Source organism: Neurospora hispaniola (genome assembly GCF_033458365.1).
Source record: "Neurospora hispaniola strain FGSC 10403 chromosome Unknown B0T23scaffold_1, whole genome shotgun sequence".
Lineage (NCBI taxonomy): Eukaryota > Fungi > Ascomycota > Sordariomycetes > Sordariales > Sordariaceae > Neurospora > Neurospora hispaniola.
This window is the reverse complement of record NW_026944406.1, coordinates 4,872,273-4,888,763: the sequence shown is the minus strand read 5'-3', so window position 1 is coordinate 4,888,763 and position 16,491 is coordinate 4,872,273. Positions and strand designations below refer to the sequence as shown.

General features: G+C 51.4%; 6 protein-coding genes across 6 annotated transcripts; 4 read left to right on the top strand and 2 right to left on the bottom strand.

Moving 5' to 3' along the window:
* The first annotated feature begins 939 nt into the window (after positions 1-939).
* Positions 940-2,257, top strand: B0T23DRAFT_31725 (uracil phosphoribosyltransferase-domain-containing protein). Its single transcript, XM_062834992.1, has 5 exons — positions 940-994; positions 1,083-1,272; positions 1,346-1,704; positions 1,783-1,954; positions 2,034-2,257. Exons 2-5 carry the CDS (start codon positions 1,121-1,123, stop codon positions 2,083-2,085), a joined length of 735 nt encoding a protein of 244 aa, XP_062697615.1. The 5' UTR covers positions 940-994; positions 1,083-1,120; the 3' UTR covers positions 2,086-2,257.
* A 140-nt stretch (positions 2,258-2,397) lies between these two features.
* B0T23DRAFT_31602 (uncharacterized protein) lies at positions 2,398-3,682 on the bottom strand. Its single transcript, XM_062834897.1, has 4 exons — positions 3,236-3,682; positions 2,812-2,950; positions 2,681-2,728; positions 2,398-2,617 (listed from the first exon to the last, which is right to left on the bottom strand). The coding sequence occupies exons 1-4, from the start codon at positions 3,281-3,283 to the stop codon at positions 2,436-2,438; spliced, it is 417 nt and encodes a 138-aa protein (XP_062697614.1). The 5' UTR covers positions 3,284-3,682; the 3' UTR covers positions 2,398-2,435.
* Positions 3,568-4,655, bottom strand: B0T23DRAFT_401481 (uncharacterized protein; the record flags this gene model as incomplete). The annotated part of the gene is made up of 5 exons (XM_062838590.1): positions 3,568-3,643; positions 3,918-4,090; positions 4,221-4,327; positions 4,394-4,409; positions 4,563-4,655. 5 exons carry the CDS (start codon positions 4,653-4,655, stop codon positions 3,568-3,570), a joined length of 465 nt encoding a protein of 154 aa, XP_062697613.1.
* Positions 4,656-5,271: 616 nt separating this feature from the next.
* On the top strand, positions 5,272-7,829 carry B0T23DRAFT_306031 (GTP cyclohydrolase N terminal-domain-containing protein; the record flags this gene model as incomplete). The annotated part of the gene is made up of 9 exons (XM_062834347.1): positions 5,272-5,899; positions 5,973-6,220; positions 6,282-6,324; positions 6,392-6,474; positions 6,551-6,710; positions 6,854-7,016; positions 7,119-7,148; positions 7,269-7,354; positions 7,741-7,829. The coding sequence occupies 9 exons, from the start codon at positions 5,272-5,274 to the stop codon at positions 7,827-7,829; spliced, it is 1,530 nt and encodes a 509-aa protein (XP_062697612.1).
* Positions 7,830-11,258: 3,429 nt separating this feature from the next.
* Positions 11,259-12,239, top strand: B0T23DRAFT_350723 (uncharacterized protein; the record flags this gene model as incomplete). The annotated part of the gene is made up of 2 exons (XM_062836060.1): positions 11,259-11,320; positions 11,934-12,239. The coding sequence occupies 2 exons, from the start codon at positions 11,259-11,261 to the stop codon at positions 12,115-12,117; spliced, it is 246 nt and encodes an 81-aa protein (XP_062697611.1). The 3' UTR covers positions 12,118-12,239.
* A 2,575-nt stretch (positions 12,240-14,814) lies between these two features.
* B0T23DRAFT_31315 (uncharacterized protein) lies at positions 14,815-15,634 on the top strand. The gene is made up of 2 exons (XM_062834729.1): positions 14,815-15,441; positions 15,498-15,634. The coding sequence occupies exons 1-2, from the start codon at positions 15,066-15,068 to the stop codon at positions 15,599-15,601; spliced, it is 480 nt and encodes a 159-aa protein (XP_062697610.1). The 5' UTR covers positions 14,815-15,065; the 3' UTR covers positions 15,602-15,634.
* Positions 15,635-16,491: the final 857 nt, after the last annotated feature.

Below are 16,491 nucleotides of genomic sequence, written 5' to 3'. Positions count from 1 at the left end.
CGTGCAAGGGCGGCGGCAGGGGCAAAGGCAGGACAAGGTTCCTAGCACAGTGACCCTGCAGATGATGGTCTGTGCTTCCATGCCGTTCCCCTCGAGACGCCCGCTCCTCTTTTTCTGCATTTCCGAAAAGAGCCTTTTGATGTTATCGTCCCGTCTCATTGTTTACACATACAAACCTTTATCTCTAGATCTGACTGGTACAATTGTAAAGCGCGGATATCGGCACCGCATTGTTAAGGACGAAAACCCGTGGGGTTGCCAAGTCTCTCACATTCTTGCAGTAGGTGAACTTTTCATCCCATCAGAGCTTCCTACCTTGATGGCTCCCACTGGACGGCCTTCGGTGTCTGCCGCCCGCCGCCCGTTGGAGCTCTCGCGGGCTCACGGCGGGCACGGCGGGGTTCCAGGTCGCGGGATCCAGCTGGACTCCAAGAGCGTTTCCACGGTTTCCACTTCCACTTGGACGACTCAGGTCGGACAACCCTGAGAAGCGGGCAGGGATCGGTCCAGAACTGAAGCCTTTCGCAAATGCAGTACTTTTTTCTGATCTGACAATCGCTCAAAGTCCCCCTTTCTTGTCCTAGTTCCCGCATCCCGCCACGATCCTCTTCCGGTAAACGGAGAAGCCCAGTCGAATAGTAAGTACACACGCGACCAACTAGGCAAGGCGCCAATTCCTGTCCCCGTTGATACTCTGCGACACCGAGTTCCACCGTTTATCAGCTCTGCAAGTGGGAGGGGTTTGGTGGGACCGTTGTTGATACATGGTTGGGCGCAGATCTAGTAGAATCTACTGATCTTCCTCGAATCTGGGGGTGGCAGCTTGCGCCGCCTCGTCTTCCCATTTGGTCGCGCTCAATCCCAATCACGAACCCTTATATTCAATCTGTTTGTCATATGTCTGCTCCTGGCTTACAGATAGGCTGTCACCTTCGCCCCAGGATCCTCTTTTAAGAAGCATCTGATCCGCCCTCCCCCCTCCACGAACACTTGCGTGAGACACTATCTTTCTTTACATTGACCACACATCACCTACACGAAACAATTCGCAGAGTATCCGTTCTCACGACTGCGGCACTTAGTCCATCCTCCTATACCTACCTCACCCAACCAAGTCAACATGTCTACCGCCTCCGAGATCGCGCCTACCAAGTGCGTGGGCCCCGATTACCGCGCCGAGGAGCAGAAGCCCACCGCCACCGTCTCGACCGCCGTCAACTACGACAACGTCACCGTTCTCTCTCAAACTCCCCAGCTTATCGCTCTTCTCAGGTGCGTTTGCTTGCCTCGAGTTGCCTTCCGGACTGCCGTCCGCCAGACGCTGACCTCGGTGGTTACAATACAGCATTATCCGTGACAAGCGGACCGACCGCGGCGACTTCATCTTCTACTCCAACAGAATCATCCGTCTCCTCGTCGAGGAGGGCCTCAACCACCTCCCCACCGTCGAGCACCCCGTTACCACCCCCGTCGGCCGCATATACGATGGTTTGGCGTTCCAGGGCAAGATCTGCGGTGTCTCCATCATGCGCGCCGGGGAGGCCATGGAGCAGGGTCTGAGAGACTGCTGCCGCTCCGTTAGAATCGGCAAGATCCTTATTCAGAGAGACGAGGAGACTGCGCAGCCCAAGCTCTTCTACGATAAGCTTCCCGAGGACATTGCCGACCGCTGGGTCCTTCTCCTCGATCCAATGTTCGCCACTGGTAAGTCTAGGATCTGGGGGAGAACCAAGCGCGCCTTGTGACTGGGTTTTCCACGGCTAACAAGTGCTGTCTGTGCAGGCGGATCTGCCATTATGGCCGTCGAGGTGTTGAAGTCCAGGGGAGTTCCAGAAGAGCGGATTATCTTCCTCAACATTTTGGCCAGTCCCGAGGGCATCAGCAACTTTGCTTCCAAGTTCCCCAAGCTCCGAACAGTAACTGCTTTTGTCGACCAAGGCCTCGATGACAAGAAGTGTGTTTTCCGTTCCGTTCCGCCTCATGTTGGTCGCTGAGAATATGATGAGATTTGAGACTGACTCTATTTGCTATAGTTACATTATCCCCGGTCTCGGTGACTTCGGCGATCGCTATTACTCCATGTAAAGTGTGAAGGGGCGTAGGTAGATCGTTGATTGTGATGACTTCCTGGCGGTGGGGATCGACTTTGGGAAATGGCGTTATCTGAGAGGACTTTTTGATGCCAAGCGTAGTAATGGAATACCCACTCTGGAAAAATTCAGCAAAACGAGTTCGTGCGGCTTCGTTCGTCGAAATAAAACTGGCATCGAGATTCGGCTCGGCTTCGCCTATCGTGTGGATGATGATGATGATAATGACCCTTAACAAACCTTTCGCTCAGTCAACCATGACCCCATGAGATATTGGACAGAAAAGAAAGAGAAACAGCCAGCCGGCTACGTGGACGTAACGCAACGTCGAATCGCCGATGTCTTTTAGTCGTAGTCATCGTCGTCAACCTCAACGCCGGATCCGCCATAGCCTCTATCGTCATCCTCATCATCTTCGTCGATATCGGCAGCTCTCCGGCTTGATGCCGCTGGCCGCCCACCCGTCGACCGGCTGTTCGAGTAAGATGCTGCTTTTGCGCTTGCCTCGGCTTCTTGTGCAACAGCGTCTGTTTGGTCCAAGTCAATGACAAGCTCTAACATGGCAAGGGCAAGGCCATATGCTGGCTTACCTGCAGCGTCTACCCAAGCACTATAGACATCTACCGCAGCATCGAGGTCTACATTGTAGTTGTGAAGTCAGCACTCCTCTGCTTCTCTTGTTTTTGTGAGTATATCCAAGGGTTGGCTGAGCTAGTCTTACAGTTGACAGGGCATTGGAACTTTTGGCCGCAAATTTTGCAGTCGAGGTAGCCAACGCCGGCCTTCTTGTCGAGCTTGACGATGACGGATCGTTCGTGGTTGCAGAACAGGCATGTGAAGACAGTGGGAAGGGGGTCGTTCTAGTTAAGAGGGGGGTGAACAGGTTAGCGCGTTGGTTGTGAGGTGAAGGAAGCGTATAATATGACTGACAGGTGGAAGGGTACAATGTAGATGGGGTTCCAGTAGTAGTGAGTGTTGTGTATGATATGGGAAGATGGTGCTTGGGGGGTGCAGAATGTCTAAAAAAGCTTATCGGGCAATGACGTCTTTGGTGGTATCCAGAGGCGCGCGCAACGGACAAAAGTACGCGATCATCTCTTGGGGTTTGGTGAATGGAAAAAGTAGAGGTCGAGATATGCACATACCCTCCTGGGGCCCTGCGGCTTTCTTGACGACTTTTTGCGCTTGCCCATTGTGAAGTTGCCGTGATGGTTGTTGTTGTTTAGGTGTTGTAGGTGGTGGGTTTGTTCAAGTTTGTTGAAATGGCACCGGGGCGTGTCAAGTTCGGTTGCGGTCACTAAGTACTGCAGGTGCGCGGCCGGCAGTGCTGAAGATAACCTATCGATGATTCGCGTCGCAATGGAAACCCTTGGTGCTTCTGGCGCACGCGCTGCAGATCGGATTGCTGAAAAATTGCCGGTGAATGGAAAAGGGGAAGAGCACGTTGGTCGTTGAGAGAATGGAGGCGTGTGCCACTTTACTCAGCACGTGCCTGATGAGTGACTCCTTGCAGGCAAAAGTTGGTGGTTATTGAGGTGTTGATAGTTTTGCGACTACACTAGTTCTAGGTAGTTTCTGCACCTTCATGAAGCGTCGCTGACAGCAACCGCCAAAAAGTTTGGCCCCATTCCCGTCCAGTCCCCCCGGTAAGGTCAGTGTTGCCTGCCCCACCACGACTCTCACCGTTCTCACCAAGGTGAGTTCCTCGGACGCCGCGCGCGTGATGGTTGTCGTAGGCTCTATGGTTTTACAAACCCAAAGATTGATAAGATTATTCACGTAGACTGATGCAATAGCCCGTGCACATGATGACAGGACAGGGCTGACTTTTCACAACTCAAGGCGGGGGCCTTGGCGTGGGGCCCGCCAATTTGATCCCCACCTTGCCCCACAAAAGACCTCCCCCAGCTTTGGGAGGATCGACTACATATCGAGCGGGGACTGGTGATTGGACAAATCTGGCATTTGACATCCAAGCACCTGCCATCCAGAGTTCGGACCTGGTGTAATCAAGGCGTCCTGTTCGATAAGACGACCACCCCGCTTATCATGGTTGCTGATGGCCTTGGCCCGAGATAGGTTCCCTTGTGAGCAGCAGGGCAGCGTTATCGAATTCGATAACATCGGTACCTTGCTTGATTTCTCGAGCAACTTGCAAGCGGTAGTATCCGATGGTGATGACAGCTCTCCCCGGTACCGGCACCACCCGTTTCGATGTTGGGAGTTCTTTACGTATACTGAGCGGTAACCATACATACCTTACTACTTGCATCGCGGTGTCAACAATCACTTAAAATCCATACACCCCCATGTTGTTTCCTGTTGTGATGAACACAGGGCCTGCACTTTCCCTACACTATGCGGGACCTCTCCAGTGTCGTTCCTTTTCTGCTTACACAATGACTACATACCTACTAACAAGGGACCACCTACATACGGTACATACCGCTTCCACTTGGAACTGGCGGGAACTGGGGGACAAGGCGCGCTCGTCTCCGAGATCCGCAGCCACGGCACTCGATCCGATTGCGGTACCCCGCCGCCGGCGTCCGTTGTGGGGAGCATGTGGTTGACCCCAAAAGTGGCAGCATGCTACTCCAGCCTACAGGGATCGAGGAAGCGCTACGGGCATGCCACACACACCCTGTTATCGATCAGCTGGCTATCTTGCTTGGTAACGTTGGTCAGTAACACGCTCCGCAGCCGGTGATTGCCCGAGACGCAACTTGTACCGACTCTTGTTACGTGTTGCAAACCATCGAGTGGTCGATGGCCAAAGACATGCTCTTATCACGAGGGGGCCTTCGGTGGCTTCGGGCAAGTTAGGTACGGTATGCCCCTGGTGACGGCGAGTGCATGTACACTACGAGCTGGAAGAGGAGAGGTTGGATGGCCAAGTGGAAGCATAGTCCAATGTCCACTTCCTCCGGGGACGTCGATAACTACCATGTTATAACTGGCCCTCGTGTCGCCCGACTGACTGACTGTCTCTCTCAAGGTTGCTCCAGATTCCCATCGTCTTCAGTATCTTCGTCTGTTTGTTCCTGACGTTGCCTCCATCCCGTCCCTTTGTCTCCCGTCTCTTGGACCACTACTAGAATCTCTCTCTTTTATCATCATCTTTGCCTAGATACTGCTGCCCTTCCTCCCCCATTTGCTCAAACAGTCAGACCTGGTTACAATGGCTACAGGTCTGGAAGGTGTGCAGGATGCCTTGCTGGCCATCGCCCAAGGCCAAACGAAGCTCATCTCGGCGGTTGAATCCATCTCTCAACGTGTGAGCAGCTTGGAGAAGACTCGCGAAACCTCGTCGAAACCCAACGGCGAAGCTCCAAACCCAGTCACCACCCCGCTCGTTTCCGGCTATGTCCAGACGCCACCGCTCTTGCAGGCGGATGCCGGCACCATGTCACCATCATCTCCGCCCGCCGATGTCACAAAGTCCAACTTCTCGAACCGCGTCGTGCTCACGACCTATCCCAAGCAGATCGGCATCAACCCTCTACCGATGGAATGGGGTGCGGCCGATCCCGTGAAGCGTGGCCCGGTAGCTGTCATCCGATCTGGCTCGACCATCCGCAGACGTAACGCCATTGGAGCCCACGGCGGTTCATACTCGGTTTACTATGCACTGGCTCTGGCGAGTAAGGAGCTGGATCCAGACCACAAGCCTGACTTCACCAACACCGAGCCCGCCGTCAACATTGGCCCCTTCCCTCAATGGGGAGACCCCAAGAAGATTGTAGCCATGGATCCTTGGGGCCATCAGGTTCCTTGGATTTTCAAGGATCTCATGGATAAGGAGGGTGGTACGTACTTTCACATGTTGTTGTCTATAATCCCTATTTGCATATGATGGAAACTGACACTGGCTATCGACAGTTGATCTCCGGCCGACGATTGCGATCACAAAAGCTCATATGAAGCTGCCTGAGCTTGAAGAGAGTGTTAAGAGCGGCAGATTGGTTCCAGATGGCAAGATCTGCTTGAACAGCAACGGTGAACTTGCGGTAACCAAGTTCGCCGTCGAGCCTGTTTGGTACCTCCCCGGAGTTGCCGAACGGTTCGGTATTGATGAGGGCACATTGCGCAGATCCCTCTTCGAGCATACGGGTGGCATGTATCCCGAGGTAATTGGCGCCGCTGGATTATAGCACTTTCACGGACAGACGATGCTGATACAATAGCCAGTTAATTACGCGTTCCGATATCAAGGTCTTCCTGCCCCCTATCGGTACGAATCATCAGCTGTGTATCCCGTCATGGTGTGGTGTTTCAGATTCCTAACCGTCTCTTTCTAGGTGGTTTGACCGTGTACTGCTTCGGCGATCCCGCGAAGATGTCAGACCCTTCCAAGAAACTTGCGTTGAGGATACACGACGAGGTAGGCTCTCGTTCTCATGGGATGTCTTGTCTCTTGAACACATCTTTCACTGCTGACACAGCCACCTTCTATGTAGTGTAACGGTAGTGATGTTTTCTGTTCCGATATCTGCACTTGCAGACCTTACCTAATCTTCGGTATTGAGGAGGCCGTCAAGGAGGCTCAGAATGGCGGTAGCGGCGTGGTAATCTATTTCCGTAAGGAAGGTCGTGCCCTGGGCGAAGTCACAAAGGTATGTGTTCCAAAACTCTGCTCATGAAGACTAAATGCTAATCCAGCGTCACAGTATCGTATGTTGAGTTCCTAGTTGATGCTTACCTCGTCCCATACGGGGGATTCTCGTTTCCTGGGTGAGAGACTAATCGGGAACCTTTTACAGTTGTGTACAACGCGAGAAAGCGCGGGGCAGATCTTGCATCGGACTATTTCAAGCGCACCGAAAACATTGCCGGTGTAAAGGATATGCGATTCCAAGCCCTGATGCCCGATATTCTTCATTGGCTGGGTATTACCAAGATTGACCGAATGCTTAGCATGAGCAAGTGAGTAACACCAAGCCCCTCTCCCCCCCCCTACTGCGCGCGCTCTCCTTGCCTTGTGGCAGGTATCACCGATCCTCGATCTAATGCATGGTCACTTTATAGCATGAAACACGACGCCATCGTCGGCCAGGGGTGAGTTAGCATTTCCTGTTCAACTATGTGGTGTGCCATTGTGCTCGGGTCTTGCTGCATAACCTGCACGTGTGGTGAGCCGGCGATCTTTTGCTTGATGGATGCTAACCTTCCGCACAGTATCCCTATTCTAGAGCGTGTTGAGCTCCCCGAAAGCTGGATTCCAGCCGATTCGAGAGTAGAGATCGACGCCAAGATCAATGCCGGTATGTTTGTCATACTTACTCTTCCAATGTTTCTGTGAATAAAGGCAGATTAACCGACGAGGATTCGGTTTTATGTAGGATACTTCACGACAGGTCACAGAATGACGGAAGAAGAACTCAAAGCGGTCCAAGGTCGGATATGGGAAGAGTAAGTTATCCCTCTTCAAAAAGTCACTTATTAACGAATCGAAGAAACTCGAGGCTAACTTAACCACAGCATCGACCACTAGAAGCAGCAACCGCACGGAGGATACGACGCACAAAGGAGTTTGGTCATGGATTGTAGAGAGATTATTCGGGCAGCAGCTGCATCTTGGGAGAACCCATCGCAGCCCCGTCATTGCCTCTTTGATAACCATATATAACTCATCCCACTTTCTCGATAGGAATGATTGTTCAATTCGATCCTGCATTTACCACACCATATCCGCCACACCCACAATCTGTCAGGTCTGAACGTGAAGCGGGCGGGTGAAATGTGGAGTGAAAAGAGAGCAACAGAGATCACGCAAACAGCTCTTCGGCCGGTATGTGGTTTTAGCCATGCATATGTAGTACAATGACCATATGATGAGCATCTACTCACTAGTACTTGCCATTCCAGCCTGATATTCACATCAACTCGCGCATCAAGTGACGAGTCTTGAGTTACCGGGCTGTATGGTTCGCGAAGATGCTGAATGGATTACTTGTCTTCATGACTTAACAACGATCTTTGTTACCCGAAGGACGAAGCAGCAATCCTGTGGATGGGATAGGAAGGTAAGGTAACCAAGTTCGGCCGGCCTATAATGAAGGATGCCAGTCAATGGCCAGGGACGGAGGATACAGAGAGCTTGTATATCCCGAATACTTTGCTTTGGGCGGGCGGTTGTCGCTGTGACCAATAAAGCCTAGCCATCTATTGTAGCAATTGTTCGTCCTACGATACCTCTACAGGTAGGTAACTCTATCGTTCAAGACAGACTGAGTGGTAATCGCCTGAACAGCGTAGAATTACTTGTCTAAGTACTTAAATAGCCATCTAGTCTGGCAAGTGTGCCTGTGCGCTTGGGCTGTCTTTTGTCCTGGCTTACAGTGTGTCTTCTTCCCACGCTTCTCTCTTTCTGACTTGAATTGTTCCTACTTCCCAATGCCTCCAATGCTGCGTATTTCACCCGAGAGGAAAAAAAAAAAAAAAAAAAAAGAAAAAGAAAAAAAAAAGGACACCGATGAGAGTTGAGGTGGTTCCTGGATGTCAGGCACTTCCCTCGTGGGAGAGAACATGCGAATGATAGGCTGAACACTGCATGTAACCTGCCAGATATTGGGGGTTACAGGCTACACGGGGTAGAATGGGGACGGTTCAAAGAGGGAAGGAGGTGGTTGGATTTGTGGGAAGAGGGAACCGTGGGATTTTGGTAGGGAGTCAGGGGAATCGGTCTATTTGCATTGATATCTTTTGCCCATCTCTTTGGTCTTCGTACACTACAAACACATCTCCTTTGATGGACGCAAGATGACATATATGTGGAAGTTGGTTTCTCTCTGACGATACTTTACTATGCTGTTTTGTAAGTCTTAACCCATTATTCTAGGTCGTCTTGGAAGGTTGAGGGTTGGTTAGGCAAGGTCTAAGGTACCTCAAACTCGTCACTATGGTGTAGGTTGGATTATCTTGAGGCCTATGCGGTCCTGACAACCAGGGATTGAATGTAAGCAAGACAGCGACGGGAGGATTCTACCGGCATGATGATCGACAGTTGAAAGACAGAACAGATACAGTACTGCCAGAATTGCACAATCCTGCGTCTGGTACCATGATATCCTCCCCATCTGAGGTAAGACTGATCATAAATCCTGTCAGATCTCATCTCTATCTTTTTTTTTTTTTTCTTTTTTCCCCTTGACCCCCATCCCCCACCGAATTCCCTCCTTCGGGCGCCCCCCTCCCTCCCTCTGGGGGCCCTCCCCTGTCTCCCGTTTATACACTACCCTTCGGGTCAGACTGGACATTGTTCACAGAAAGAAAAATAAATCCACACGATAAGATTCATCCAAACATGCTTGGTTGGAACGTGGTTCTTTTCTGGCTTTATCCTGTCTGTCCCGTAATCAACGGGGGTACTTCCAAGGTCAAAGCATTTAGCCCCATTGCCGATCCCTTCTAGAACCGTAAAACAACGGTTTTCCCGTTTACATACTTCAGACACTGTACGCCTTATATCAGCATCGCTTGGTCCAGCTTCGCTTTCCTGCGAAACCATCAAAAGGGTCGAAACAAATTATGATGTCAATTTGGCGGTGTTAAATAATATTCAATTATAGACCGGGGCCAACCATGCCAGCGCAGGGCAGGCAAACAACAACACCACATCTCGGCTTTCATGTTAGTTTTCCTTCTTCTTCTACCTGTTGATTCTATCTAGCCAATCGGCCATTATATCACATATTTTGTTGCTGGATGGTATCCGCTCCGTTCAGGTGTACGCAGTAGTTGCTAGTTTGCGCTGTAGACAGGGATAACAAACAAGGACAACGCAACGAGTACGTGTAGTCCAAAATGGAGACAGCGGGACGTTGACGACGTTGCCAACTTTTGTTGACAGCTCCGAGATGATCAACACTTTCTCCACGTGTAATGGTAGACGGAAAAGGAAGGACGTGGGAAAATATCTAAATTGATGAATTTTTGTATACACTACTGCGTACTAGAACTAGTTCCCAGGATCCCTTCTCCCCTTCTCATGTACCTGTCACTCTCTGCTGGCATTTTGTAAGAGGTTAGCGTGGTGAGCTGCAAAGTGGCGATAACTGTGTTTCTCCATACAAAAGATGGCTGCTTTGCTCACCTCTAATTCCCTAAAAATCGTGAGGCGGCGGCACCGCGCTTACCAGTACGAGTAGTACGCCGGCTGAGGCGTGCGTACAACGCAAAAAAGTCCCAAGAAACCCAATCAGATGATCGACTCGCCCAAAGGAGGATGAGTGGTGGTGTTCCTGAGCCGAAGCGAAGTAAGTAGTGTAATGAAGGCAGAGCGGACATACTGTGTAGAAGAGTGCCTGATGATCAGTTCCAAACATTCCATCCAACTACACCCGGAGACATCTGGTTTTCTCTTCTTCGAGGAAGAAAAGAAAAAGAAGGATCGAGATGGTACACCTGTGTATGCAGCCCACACACAGTCACAGGACTTGATTCTTGCCACGGCCGGCTGTTGTACGTCTGGTAGGTACCTAGGTATGTAGTCGGGTCGACAAGTTCGGGTCCGGTGAGGCGTCTTCGTCTCTCTCCATGAGTGCGATGTTGTTTGAATGCAGTATGATGCTGGTATGGGGAAGCAAAGACTTGGCAGGTACGTGCCGTAATGATGGACGCCCAGGCCGTGCCGCGGGGGATCGAGTGATGGAGCCACCACTGTCATCATTTCCTTTCGGGGTAAATCCTTTCCCTCCTCATGTTTTCTGTTTGGGATTATCAGGAGATCTTGTCTTAGACTGAGAATGCCCTGGGTTTACCCCTGGCCCCTGGGCCTAATGTAGGTACCATGGTGCTCTTGCGGTTGTAGCTCGGGTAGTGTAGGTGGATATAGTACTAAGTATATGGACTGGCGGACAAGGAGGGAGGATGTCTGTCCTCGATCTCTTTTGTCTTTTTCTCTCTCTCTGACGTATTGAGAACTGCTTGTCAGAAGAGCGTGGTAGTTGACTTAGATCGCTCGGCGTGCAGTCGGGTATGTCTTGAATGACGAAGGTTTGTTACAAATGAAAAGTTGGTAAGCATATGCTCGTATCGACGTAGGATACACTAGGATTCACCAGAGGAGAAATGATGGTGCCGTCGCCTCTTCCCTTCGCCGTCACCTTTGCTCCCGCCATCTGGTTGATAGTCGGAAGAAAAAGAAGAAGACTTCAAAATGGAAAAATGTGTCATTACGGATTTCTGGCCAATGGAAAATCGAAGGGCTTCGGAGTGAAGAGCGCAAGGTGTGTTACAGGTGAGCACAACTAGGTAAATGGAACTACGAATCGGGGAAGAGAGGGTAGAAACCGCACGCCAATGAGAACCGAGAAGCTAAGGGGGAAAAAATCATGTAGAAACAGGATTTGGTGATGACGATGAAAACAATTTTCTCGGTTTGTGATGCTTTGGAAGGGGGGGAGGGAAGGTGTGAAGAAGAAAGTTCAAAGACTGTGTAATAGCAGCACAGTGACTGCGTACTAAATGCTTCGATGACTGCCGAAAGGGTAGGGTCAGTTAGGTTAGTATTAGAGTCAGGTTGTTGTGAGTAGTCCCGGCGGTGCAGGTGGCCAGTGAGAGGCTCTCGTGTGAAATAGATGTTTCCCTTTATCAACAAGTGTCTATTCGGACATTGTTTATTGCGAATGTTCGGGTGCGCATTTGGGTGATGGCAGTTCGTGATGATTCCGTGCGCGGATACGCCAGGGTACTGTGTAAGCTTGAGGTCTTGCTGTGGCTCGTCCTGGCTGAGTGTCTGGCAGCGAGTTTGTATGGCCCCACACAGTCGGTGGCTTGAACGAGCCTGAACTGACGAACACGGCAGAGACGGCGACTCGGGAATGTCATCCTATCTTGTAGATCTTGGGTATTCTTGTGCCTCGCTCGTGTTTCTATCCATTCTGTGATCATCCGCGCCATGGTTCATGACAGCAGGGCGCAATGTAACGGAATACAAAATTGGAGCACGGGGAAGCTAAAGCAAGCTCGCAAGCTTGTCTGCCTCCAGCCGGCGACGGCGATCCTAAAGATCGAAGCTAAATAAGAACTTTGGGTGGAACCAAAAGAAGTTGTGCAGTAGCAAGAATAGCTACACTAGCATAGGCAACACGGTGGTTCCAAAGAGGAGAAGAAGAAGTGAACGTTGTTGACTGCAATGGATCCCACAACATCGGATAACTTTTCGACATCGGTCAGTTCGAAACATGACAAGGCCTCGGGGGCTTACTTGCAGCGACTGCCTACAGTAAAGTAGGAACCGACGGAGCGAAAAGTGACAAAGCTTTGTAACCCAGTCAACGGTTGTTCAAAGTGGGTGGAATGAGATATGGCTGCCCAGTGAGCCTGATGCCCTACCAGCCGGCAGTGTTGAGAAAATACGCAGTCGTTCTCACTGGTCCAATTGTAGTATTATGGTGGAGTTTCTATGGACTGCCCCTCTCCCTTTTTTTGGAAGATCGTCATGGATGTGCCGGACTCTTCTCAACCGTCCGCACTGCGTGGACTTGGCAGTTGCATGGAACTGGAGACAGAATCCGGGGTCTGACTAGACCAGCTGCTTCATGTGTTCTGTCTAAGGTACCTACCCCGCTACGTACCACAGCATAGTATAGCCAGCAGGTACCAACATCGATAGGAAGCTGAATGTTTGGCGGGCGGACTGCTGCGCGCAAGGCATGTCCTCTCGCACGTGTGGAAGGCATGAGAAGATGCAGCTAGCATCTACCTATACTCCTTGCACGGCATCGCACAAAATCAAGAACATTGCTATGTGGTTATAAAAGGACTCCGTAAGTGAGGATGCCTCGATAGGGAACGGATAGTGGTACGTGCCACTTTCATACTGTTTAGCTCAAGGTTTAGGTTGGTATGGGGGCCTTAGCCCCGCCGAGAAGTGAGTGGCCCTCTGGATCCGTCCTCATCCTTCACCGGAAGCATCAAGTGTTACTCGATATATCAACTCAAGGTGCTGTGTATCCCAAGATTTATGTCTATCGGGTTTCCCGCCATGAAATGTGCGGTGGAATAGGATAGTGAAAAACTGTAATGTGGCTACCGGTCAGGAGGGTTGCATATGGAACATGGGGAAGACAGGACTGTGGGCCGATAGAGAGAGTGCGGGTGGGTGATATCGATCACAGAAAAGGCACATTAAAGTGACCATAACCCGCAACCGACAACACCCAACTCCCACTCTTCATCGGTCGATGGTAAGCTATCTGGAACCCAGAGAAGGGCATTCGCGCGCTGCTTGGCTTGGAATACATAGTACAATGCCATTGCCGTTGTTGCCAAAGGGAGGGAGGGTAATACATAACGTAATCTTCCAACTTTCTCTGTAATTGCACTGGCTTGCCGTTCTTTTTTTCTTTTGTTTTTCGTTCCCCTCTTTTTAAACGATTTGCTACCTGCGGTCGATTTTCCCCTCTCAGTTAGCACCGTAGTATTGTTCAGATTGATCAATTCCCCGAGCCATGTTCACTCAAGTCAGATATATGTACGAGTGACGAATTCCATCGAATATGAGAGTAAGAAAAGAACAAGCAGGTTCTGGACAAGCTAGAGAAGGCCGTATCGGTGTTAGGCGAAGAGGGCCTGGATGCCTCGATTGAGTAACAGAACAGAACAGGACTGGAGCGAGACCACCGGCGTTTCCTGAATTGGGTAGTCTAGGCCTTCTCTTTGGGTCCCCGATGCTCCCCAGCGTTTCCCCAGTGTGCGGCCAATGTCCAGTGAAGTTGTGAGCTCGAAAAGAGTCAAGTGAGAAGATGCAACCACCTTGCATGTTGCAGACTGGAAGTCTGTAAAGTGTCAAATCTTGAGTGGCTGACGGCGTTGAGTGTACCCCACCTGATGTTTCGTTTTGGCGGTGTTTGGGTCACCAGAGGAGCCAGAGGTACCCTACTGCGACGGCGGTCCAAAAAGGACCAGCGAGTAGGGTGTAGTCCGAGGGCATTGCGAAAACTGTCGCTGAAGTGCCGTGGAGAGCGTTGGACTTGGCATTTTCGAGACTCCGCTGTCGCCAGTTAAGGCTCTATGAATGGTCCGGCGGGCACCGGTCAGTACGTCGACGGAAACCGCAACACCTTGGTGTTCCATTCAATGCCCAAGTTTCTCGAATCTCGGGGGTTGCCATCAATGATCATAGCAGCTTGGGGAGCCGGGGACCAGGGAGGGGAGAGATGGGAGGCAGGGGCATTAGCAAGATGGGGACGATGGGGACGGGGGGGCAGGACCAACACCTGCGGCAGCTACACTACGTACTTGGTACCATGATCCATGGGTCCTCTCCATTCAGGTGCTGTGCCACCCCATGGTCTGCAGACGTGTACGGCGGTCGAGTCCAGAGAAGCACCTCGCCAACTCGTCTTATTATCCAAACAAATTGTTTGGTCGTTTCATGCACGTTGACATGCCTCATGTAACAGGAGATACTTCCGAATCGCCCGCTGGTCCGGCCTGGTTGCTTGTTGGTAGGCCTGGCCAACTTGCACAACCGGCCTGAACTAGGGAGGAATACAAGCACAGTCACACAACGCTGACTGGGTTTATTTGGGTGTGTCAAAGGGCTGCAGTGGTTAGGGTGGTCTTCCACTCTCGGCCCCGGAGGCAACAACGGGTAACGGGCGGGTATGCTTAGCCTCCCCTCTCCCCCTGGCCGACTCAACCATCGACTGACAAGTGGCAACCGAAAGTACCACTGAATGACACTGTAAAACACCTCCCCGGAGCTAAGCGGAATCGCACATTTCAGCCCAAAAAGGCTGCTTTTCTTCTTATACTCGGGTCCGTCTCGACTTCAAGCCCGCCCAACCTGCTCTCTTTCTTCTTCGTCTCCTTATAAACAACAGCCGGATTCGATGTGAAAGCCCAGTACTTTCTGGTGTTCAACACTACAGCACCTTGGACTCACAATAACGACAACCTATCATCATCCAGACCAAAAGTGTCCGTCACAACAACCAATCACAACAAACCAGACCAACATTAGACATGGCGTCGTCAACTACTGACTCTCGCCGCATGCCGCGCAGAGACTCTTCGACGGCCCGTGGCACCCGAAGCCCCAGCCAAAGGCCAAGACTTCTTCGAGCATCAGCCACCGAGCCCTCTATCACCACGTCCAATGCCAGCCGAGATGCGCTCGCGAACTCGTACTCGTCTCGCAGAGCAACCGAGCTCCTAAGAGTGGCTTACATCTCAGGTGGCTCATCTCCGGACGCCCTCACCAGAGCTACCTCCAGAGCTACATCTCCCATCTCAACACGGACATCACCACCACCAATGTACGATAGCTTGGGTCGACACTGTGAGCTATCCTCGTCTCCTATCAGCAACCCGGATGGCTTCGATGAGCTGCGTGATTCTTGTGAGTTGCTTGCCTCAGTCACTAATGCCTCGGGACAAGAGCTGACGCCCCGATAGATTCGCATTCGCATTCGCAGCGATACTTCAGCTTCCCAAGTTTTGACTTGTATGAGTCGCCTCACCAAGAAGAGGACAAAGAGCCACACATGAAGTCTCCTTGAAAGGCGCGCTCGGATTCTGGAAGGAGAGAGCTGTTTTCGACGATCTTTTTTTTTTTCTTTGTTTTTCAGTTTGCAAAAAGCAAGCCCTGACTTCCACTTTGGTCATCGGGCTGCTCACCCAAGACGACGTCCACCCACGAGGCCTCTATCACTCGGGGAACAGTTGCGCCGCCGTGCAAGAGCACTCGGCAGGCGTAATATTTCCAGGAACAGGACCCTGGTGTCATTGGAACATGACACGCAAACAGCCCGCATTGAATGGGCGCAGGGCATTGGTCGAGGGACAGGCGGATCATCCCGGCGTTTTGGATTCCTTCAATCCTATGAATCCCATTTTTGAGGTATTCGGAGGGGGGCAACGGAGGATGACAACGCGATGCACGCCGCTTCAGCACATCTCGTAGCTGGCGGATGCTACGTGCCCATCGGGTGGTTTCGACGGAGTCTTGTAAGAGCAGGATGTGTTTATTCCCTAGGGACAGGGGATGAGCAGTAGGGACAGGAGAGGCTGGTGGATGATCCTTACCCGACCGAGCTGTGGGCCAAGTTGAGCTCCCTCGGTCATGGGGGACATTGTCAGCGATTATGGCGCCAAGACACGCCTAGGTCCTTGTAACGCAGCCAACTGTTCAAGATGCGTGAGTGCCCCGAGGGCGCCGTGTCCGGTTGGCGACGACAAGACTGTCTTGTACAAAACAAACACCACAACATAAGATACCCTGTAGAAATGAAAGATGAATAAGTGCAAACTGCAAACAATTCTAGTTCTCTCGCAACCCTCGGACAAGTCGTGAGATGCGATGGCGGTGAATCCAGCCCCAGGTCAGTTGCTCGTCTCATTTGCTGGCGAATGTTCGTGTTGTCAGGTAGCCATGGGTGGTTAGTGCACC